Here is a 9,340-nt window from a genome sequence, read left to right as displayed (position 1 = left end):
TAAATGGCTGATTCTGCCAAAATAGGTTAACAGTTAATTGTTCTTCTCTCCTTTCTCACTTAATCAGACCCCATTTACCACCAATCTGGTTTCCTCGAAGTCCTCTAAAATTGATCTCCAGACAGGTTTCCCATATTGAGAATTATTCTTCCCAAAATTGAAGAGCTCTTTGTCTAAATATTTAACCTAGGAAACACACACACACACACACACACACACACATACACACACACACACACGCACACACACAAATAAATAAACCAAGTGAAAATGAAATCATTATGGCCTTTCTCTCTACTTTCTAATTTCAAAATTAGCCTGAATATTCCTGGTTTCTCATTTACCTTTCCATTCTTTTCCTCTTTAACTTTGCCACTAAGAATTACATCGCTTTTATATAGTTTGTTTTGAGAAATTTGCCAATAGCATAATGATTTCCAATTATTGAAAAATGGTTTTGCTTTATTTGAGTTTTAAAAGAAGGGCCTATTTTTGGCACCAGCAGTCAGTGTAGTGGCTATGTCGCTGGACTCCCATGTAACCAACTATGGTTCAAGTCCTGGAACCAGTGGCTTAAACTCACACTGGGTGCATGGGCGTGTGTGTCCAAGATCCCGAGAGGAGAATGGAGGAGAAAAAATTGCGGTGTGGCCATCCCCCCTGGGGGGGATGTGATTTCTCACTTTCTGTCTCTCTGTCTCTCTGTCTTTCTGGTGAGCACATGAGCCCTATAGCAAAAACCTCTCCAATAAAAAAAGAGAGAGAGAGAACACCTTCTTTCAAGGCCAATTTTGCTTTTTCAAAATTGTTTTACACTAAAAATATTAAAAATAGGGTAGAAAAAATATCTGAATAAACATGTCTTGCCTTTACTAAATATGGTGTTTTACAAACATTTGCCATAAATGCATTTTTAAAAGCCATACCCTTGAGCCAGTAGGTGATGTGGTGATTAAGGTGCTAGACTCTCACATGGATAATTTGGTTCAAGTCCTGAACCTGGTGACTTGCTTTCTTACTTTCCCTCTCTCTCTCTCTCTCTCTCTCTCTGCCTCTCTCAAGTGAGTGCCCTATAGAAAATTAAGTAATAAATAAAAAAATATTTTTAAAACAAACTAAAAAATCTGTATCCCATAGTATTTCTTTAAAAATACCTGGGGCCAGGGACCAGCAGATGGCGTAATGGCTACATTGCTGGACTCCCTGTAGTCGACCATAGTCTGAATCCTGGATTCAGTGGTTTGAACTCATGCCTGGCCCCATGTGCCCAAGATCTCGAGAGGAGAATGGAGAAGGGACTGCAGAGTGGCCATCCACCGTGGGGGGTGATTTCTTGCTTTCTGTCTCTCTGCCTCTCTCTGACTTTCTGGCGAGCACATGCTCCCTATAGCAAAAACCTCTCAAAAAATAAATAATTAAACCTGGGGCCAGTAGGTAGCATAGAGGTTAAGGTGCTAGATAGCCACGTGGTCAACTGCAGTTTGAGTCCCAGATCCAATGACTTGAAAGTGACTCTGGGTCTGTGTGAGTGCATGCCAAAAATCCTGAGAGAAGAACGTAAGAGAAGAAATTGTGGCATGTCCATCCTCATTACTTCTGTCTTTTTCTGTGTCTCCAGCAAGCGCGTGCACCCAACAGCAAAAAAAATCTCAAATAAATAAAGGAATCAATATTTAGGGCCAGACAGGCGGTGGTTCATGGTCTGGATGTAGTGGCTTGCAAAACACACTGGGTGCCTGTGTGTGTGTGTGTGTTTCCTAAATCTTAGAGGAAAACGGAGGAACAGGGATTACGGCTTGATCATTCCCCCTGGGGAGGGGTTTCTCATTTTCCCTTTCTGTCTGTCTGTCTTTCCCTTTCTCTGGTGAGTGTACAAGTCCTAAGGCAAAAATCTAATAATAAAAAAAAGTATCGATGTTTCATGTGAAAACTTACACAATTATATTATTTCAAGACCTTTTCATTCAGGGAATGCTTAAGCTTCCAAATGTAGAAAACTGACCAAATATACATCATCTTTTAAACAATTATATCTCATATTTAGAAAATACATTTTGATGGATACCTCATTTTTGGCTTCTATAGGCGCATTGTGTGAAAGTAGTTTTTCTGCTATTGATACATTGTCATGAGCAGCAGCATAATGAAGAGCAGCGTTGCCACGGTAATCTGTCACATTTGGATCAGCACCATGCTCCAGGAGAATGCTTGCACATTCTTCATTCCTGCACTGGATAGCCTATCAGTATCACCAAGAAATAAACTGTAAGTCCTAAGAATTCAAAATAAGCATTCTACAGGTTTCTCCAGTGCGTTATAGTTAAATGAGATGAGTTAATTTTTAGGTACTTAAATCAAAGCCATCTCATGCTGAAACAGTTCTCTACTGCATACCTTTATTAGAGCCGTCTTCTGATCACCATCCAGAAGATCTAGCTGGCATTTTCTCTCCGCCAAGAGTCTCACCACTTCTGGATGGTCACTGGCACAGGCCAAATGTAGAGCAGTTCTATGGAAGAACAAACACATTTCAGGAAATTTTAGTGCTCTGTTTCAAAACATACCATTATGCATGGAACTGTAAGCATTAAATAGCATGTTATTCCTGTGCCTTCAGACAAGTATTTAATTTCATCTGAAGAACACACAATATTTACTAACTCGAATTGCTCACAACATGAATGAAATCATAGCCTATGTGTACAGAAAAAGTATGCCCTTTGGATTCAGCTTAACTGGGTTGGAATTTTATCTACCTATCCATCAATCCATTCATTCATTCATTCCATTAAAGTCAGGGACTTAGGGAGTGAGACAGACAGAGAGATAGAAACTGCATTGGGGCCAGAAGATGATGTGGTGGTTAAGGCACTGGACTCCCCGTGACTGACCGTGGTTCAAGTCCTGGATACAGAGGCTTGAAATTCATGCCAGTACGAGAGCATGTGTGCCCAAATCCCAGGAGAACGGAGGAGAGGGACCTGCAGTACGCCCAACCCCTGTGCGTGAGGGATGATTTCTCATCTTCCCTCTCACTGTTTCTCTCTGCTGAGTGGACACACCCTACAGCAAAAACCTTAACAGCAGCAGCAACAATAAAATGGAAACCCCCAATGTGGTTTTTATGCCTCAAGCACCCCTGCCACCCCAGACTCGGTACACATAGATCACAACCACATGTACTCAGCATGCTCAGGAGGGTTCAGGGTTCAAAACCAGGACCTTCCCCGTGGGAGTCCACTTGTGTTGCTACTGCACCACTACCTGGCCCTGAGCCCTATTGCAGGCTCTCACTTACTAGCTATCGTTTATCCCTTCTTTGCCTCAATTTTCTTACCAATACAGTAGAGACAAGAAATCATAGTTATGTCAAAGGACATCAATAGAATGCTTAATGAGCATATATGGGAAGTATTTAGTACCTAATGGCTCAAAAGTATTGGATGTTGCAAGTATTACAATTACTGCTAGTTAACAAAGACCACAGTTAAAAAAGAATTGCTAGAGGGATGTGCGTTTAACAGAAACAGAAAGATGGGAGGGAGCAGCCTCGCACAGAGTATGATCACGCCACAATCCCTTCTCTTGTGTCCTTCCTCAGGGATTTGGGACACGCACACACATGCACCCAGTATGTTCCTCAAGTTGTGGAGTCCAGGACTCAGACCATGTAGTTAGCCATATGGGATCCAGCTGCCTTAACCACCCTGCCACCAGCTGGCCCAAAGATGACATTTTAATTAAGTAACATGAGACAATTATATCAACTTTGCAGACATGTTTTCATAGCGATAATCCTACATATTTGGATGATTCTAAGATGCTCACTGTCTCACAGTTTAACATCTCTGACATCGAAATGCCACTAAGAGACCAAGAAACATTATGACGATAATTGGCAGCATTGCAAAAGTTGATACACAAAGTAATCGGGCATCTCACAATCTATGGTGCCTTAAATTATTACAAATAATATATACAACAGCTGTATGGCAGTTCTAGGATTATTACTGGCACTTAAATAAATTAAGTTCTTTAAAGTAGTAAGAGGGAAGAGGGCTCCACTAAAAACATAGGATGAATAAATGCCCCCCAACACACATACACACACACACAGTGATTTCACGATCCCTTTTCTTCTCTTTCTCCATCTTAGAGATTTCTACACACACACACACACACACACACACACACACACTCACACACCTGGTATGTTTTTCCAACCACAGTGGTGAAGATTCTAACGGCTCACTTAGCCATGTGGGATTGGCTCCCTCAACCACTAAGTGACTCCAAATGGATTATTCTCTCATTTGAGCTACTGAAAGTACATTTTTCATGCCAACATACATCACTATCAATACCACCTTCAATGGGCACATATGATTCCATCCTATGGATGCACTGCAATTTATTCATAATGCATTAAATGGGGTCTTAATACATTTCTATTGAAAGGTCATAAGCAGCTTAAACTTTAGGCCTTTGCTCTATACCCTCAAAGTTTGTGGATGAAAAAAGTATTTCATTCCTCTTTAACCTTAATTCCTTTCCTTACCAGAGCCACTATTTTTCTTATAATCCATAGGTCTCTTGTAGATCTGCAAAAAAGAACTTTGCCCAAATCCAAATTGGACATTTTTGTTTGAAAGAATTCTCTATAAAGCAGAGATACAATTTTTCACCTGAGACATACGTATGGTTAATATTTTGCAAATACGTTGTCTTTTATTTTTATTATTTGTTTTCTCATGCACAAGGTTTTTTTAAAAAAATATTTCAGTGCCTCTATATTCTCAGCAGTAAGAGAGATAACTACAATAGTTTCTCACAGGACACCATTATGATGCTTAAATGACAATGTATGTCTTTTCAATTTGTATTTTGCTAAAATTAACCTTCAGAGTGCTCACTTTGAGATCACTCTTAGGAAAATCTTTGTCAACATGAAAATATATAAATTGGCATTTTTGTTTTCATCTCACTCTTTTATTATCATATATTAATTTTTTTTAAATCTATACTCCACCACTAGCTTATTTTCAAAACCTAAAACTCTATAGCAAGTTTTCTCCAAATACTGAACTGGCACTTCATATACCAATCATTCAATTTTTTGTAACGAATATGCAGTGTTACCAGTATGAGATACGAAATTATTACATATATTTGGGTGTTTATGGTTTCCTATCATGTTCCGTTAATTTACCTGTCTTTTCACCTGTTAGTCAATGCTCTATTGAGGGAATTAACAGCACATTTTGACATGTAGAAAGGCGAGTCTTTATTTACTACATTAGAAAAATTTGTTAATGTCATCACAATGGCGGTAGCTCAAACATCAAAGAGCTTGATATTTTTATTTGGTGAATGCAAAGTTGAGAAACACAGAAATAGTCTCACATTTAGACAAAAGTGAGTCTTTCTATTCGAGAACAAAGAATCATCTTCCCACTTGAAAGTATCTAAGGACCCTTGGCAAGGAACACACACACATAGGGACAAAAAATGGATATTGGATTTAATTTAAAAAAAATTTTAGCCCAGAACCAACATCATAACTATGGTGAGAATTTTTCTCATGACTCACTTTTCCATAATTTTTGTAACATTATTGTTTTTAAAATGAGTACATTAAAAATAAAACGTGTACTGGCCAGCCAACGGCAGCGACTAAGGCAGCTGAATCCTACACGGTCGACCCGGCAGTTTGCTTCTCCACCCAGTAGCTGGAAGAACACCTCAGGCACGTGCCCGTGTGCCCACTGTGTTCAAGATCCCCAGAGGAGAACGGAAAGAGGACTGTGCGTGGCCACCCCCCAGGGAATGATTCCTCACTTTCTCCCTCTCTCTCTCACACTCTATGTCTCTCTCTCCTGGACCACATGCATCTCATAGCAAAAACTAAAACTAAACAAAAAGAACAGTGTATTATTTCAGTTTGCTAGTTACGTCACTATAATTGTGAAGAAAGTGTTCAGTAGGAGTAGTTATGAGCAGATTTGAAACCAGCTGAAGTTTGGTTTTGTTCTGCTGCTCACCAAGGGGACCCAGGCACGGGGCCCCTAAGGCTTGGAGCCAGGTGAAGCTGAGGAGCACCCGGGGTGCCAGCCGAGCTGACAGGTGCGCACCTCCCAAGTAGCCCTCAGGCCCGCCCTTGGGCCCTATTACCTTTCACATTTGTCTGGCTCATTCAGACCATTTTTATTTAGAAGCAGAATACGCTGCACTTCGGCCACATTTCCTGTGAGTGTGGCCTTATGGATCTTCCCAAGATCTCTATGGCGGACATGGTACTTGGAAAGCGGGTTGATGTTCTCCTTAGGCTTTCGGTCCTCGCACCTGTCAGCAACATTGATATCAATCGTCTGGTTCCGCTTTTTCCTGAAGAAAAAAATTCTTCTCATTTTGAAGTAGCGGCCAGCTCCAAAACCCAACACGACCAGTAAAAACAGTTAAGCCGGTGTTGCCACCAGAAACCAACACTGAGGACCACAACAAAGCAGACCTCAGGCATTCCTCTGAGGGCGGGGCTTCTTTGCTCACAAAGGCAGGGGGCGGGGCTCGCGCCCAGAGGCAGGGGGCGGGGCGTGTGCTCAGAGGCAGGGGGCGGGGCTTGTGCTCAGAGGCAGGGAGCAGGGTGTGTGATCAAAGGCAGGGGCCAGGGCGGGTGCTCAGAGGGAGGGGCGGGGCTTGCACACAGAGGCACGGGGCGGGGCGTGTGCTCGGAGGCAGGGGCGGGGTGCTTGTGCACTAGAAGGGCCACCATAGTCTGGTCCTCCTGGAGCTGGGATGCATTCCATTCACATCAGTGGCAGTTGGCTGAGTGTTCTAGACCTTTGGGAAAGGAAGACCTCTGGGAAAGCAGTCTGTGCACAGTACTGGCTGCAGTAGTGTGGGATTTCAGGATGCTGAAGGCCTTTATCTCTCTCTAGAGAAAAGACCCCTTTATCTCTCTCTATTTGTTTTTTCAGTTTACTTCTCTTCCACATCTCTCTGGGCCAAAGCAGGTCTCCATGGGAACTGAGTAGGTGTAACAAAAGAAGGCTGTTTTCATGGTATCAGAGAGTGTGGCCATATATGTCAGTAAATGCAAACTTTGGAGGAGGACCATGGCCTTCCTCCCAAAAACTCATAGTCCCAGTCTTATCTTGAGGGAAAAAAAAATCAAATTCCAATAAATGGAATTTATATATAGCTCACCAGGACTCCTCCAAACTGTCAAGGTCATCCAAAACAAGGGAAGTCTGGGAAAGCACCACAGCCCAGGAGCCTAAAGAGACATGACAACTAAATGTAATACGAGACCTTGGAAGGGATCCAGGAACAAAAAAGGACATTAGGTAAAAAGTAATGAAATCTAGGGATCAGCAGGTGGTGTGGAGGTTAAGGCATGGACACTCCCACATGGGCGACCATGGTGTGAGTCCCAGAACTGCTGGCTTGCTATCTCACTTTCTCTCTCTCTCTCTGGTCAAATAAAAATGAATGAATAAATAATTTTCTAAAAATCAATGAAATCTAAATAAAACTATGAATTTTAGCCAATAATAACATATCAGTGTTGGTTTAATAATTGTTACAAATGTGTATTATATTAATAAACCATTAATAGGGCACATTGGGTACAGGCATACAGTAATTTTTACTCTATCTTCCCCATTATTCTGTAAGTCATAAGATAAAGTCTTTTTTTTAATAGAGAGATTTTTGCTATAGGGGCATATGTACTCACCAGAGAGACAGAAAGAGACAAACTACCACCACCACCCTGGGTGGTATGGCCACGCCGCAATCCTTTCTCCTCCAGCCTTCTCTTGGAATGTTAGGTACATGTACACATACACACCCAGCGTGAGTTTCAAGCTGCTGGGTCTGGAAGTCAAACCACGGTCGACTGCATGGGAGTTCAGTAACATAAACATTATGCCATCTGCTGGTCCTGTGAAATCTGAATGGGCAAAGAAAGTATGTAAATAAATAGTGAGCATAGTCAAGCACCACATAATGAAGTGTCAGTCAGCACTGCAAAAACAACAGTGGTTCCTGTAAGGAGCATGTAGACTACCATTTAGCCAAAGTGTACAACATGATACACATCTAGATTTATGTAAGTATACTCGATGATGTTTTGCACAAGCATAAAATCACTTAATAATGAATTTCTAGGAATGAATCCCAATAATTAAGTGACACATGACTTCATAAAGATGCTCAATATTATTAGCCACCAAGGAAATGCAAATAAAAAACACAATGAGATATCATCTTAAAACTACTGGATGGGTGAGACCAGCAGTTAGCGTAATGGCTATGTCACTGGACTCCCACATAGTCAACCGCGGTTCAAGTCCCAGACCCGGTGGCTTAAACTCACGCTGGGCACATGTGCGTGTGTGCCCAAGATCCCAAGAGGAGAATGGAGGAGAAGGGATTGTGGCATGGCCATCCCCCCAGGGGGTGATTTCTCGCTTTCTGTCTCTCTGTCTCTGTCTGTCTGGAGAGTGCATGCACCCTACTGCCGGGGGCCTGCTCCAGCTGGGGTGGTTGAGACTCATATACAGGAAGGTGACCCGGGTGATCAGAAACAAAAATTAGATCAAGACCTCAGTACTCCTTAGCATGTTCTCAGTCAGCCACAGCCAGAGCCAGCTCCAGACTGCAGCTCAGTGGCTATTAAAACATACGTATTTATTGAGGGATGTTTAGGAAGTAAGGGGGGTGAGGGAAAGTAAAAATTTTACTTTAAAAAATAGGGAATACAAAGCATGGAAACAATAATTATACAACATCCTATTTGTCTTGTAAGATCATGTAAAAGTTCTCAGGATGAGGAAGTCCATTTGTCTGTTGTATTTCTTCTTAGATCTTGATTACCGGGAAGGGTCTTTTGAAGAGGGGGCATGCAGGAAGCTGATAACTTCAGTCCTAGGCCAGCTTGATAACTTTAGTCCCAGGTCAGGGTGGCAACATTGCAGGTTACAAAGGCCTAGATAGAAATCTTGTCTTGTTAAGAAAAGACACAATTAATATATGGACGATCTATATATTACAGCTAAACAGGGTGAGCCTATTACCCTCATGGGAAAGGAAGATGATCTTGTAGCTCAGGAGACAACACAGGATGTTTTATTAGCAGTTTTTCACAGTTAACAGCACAGAGATGAGAAACTCTTTATAATTAGGGACTATCTGTTGCTTGCCCGAATCAGAAAAGAACTTCCAGCTAAGATAGTTCATCTTTCACTGGAACCTTCAGGTTTGTTCATCCTATTGTTGCCAGTCAGGCTTTTCCTTTCTTTATAAACCCGCGGGTTCCTGTATTTTATTTGCTAAGTCT

At 41.7% G+C, this 9,340-nt stretch overlaps 1 protein-coding gene across 1 annotated transcript; it reads right to left on the bottom strand.

Annotated features, from left to right (window-relative positions):
* Positions 1-2,065: 2,065 nt before the first annotated feature.
* On the bottom strand, positions 2,066-7,404 carry LOC102501675 (ankyrin repeat domain-containing protein 26-like; the record flags this gene model as incomplete). Its single annotated transcript, XM_006167232.2, has 4 exons — positions 7,204-7,404; positions 6,172-6,384; positions 2,395-2,509; positions 2,066-2,239 (listed from the first exon to the last, which is right to left on the bottom strand). Coding segments are annotated over exons 1-4 (639 nt in total), but the record flags the coding sequence as incomplete, so codon positions are not given.
* Between the last annotated feature and the right edge of the window lie 1,936 nt (positions 7,405-9,340).

The sequence above is a fragment of the Tupaia chinensis genome, unplaced genomic scaffold (genome assembly GCF_000334495.1).
Source record: "Tupaia chinensis unplaced genomic scaffold, TupChi_1.0 Scaffold144680_1, whole genome shotgun sequence".
Classification (NCBI taxonomy): Eukaryota; Metazoa; Chordata; class Mammalia; order Scandentia; family Tupaiidae; genus Tupaia; species Tupaia belangeri.
This window is presented reverse-complemented; position numbering and strand designations above follow the sequence as displayed.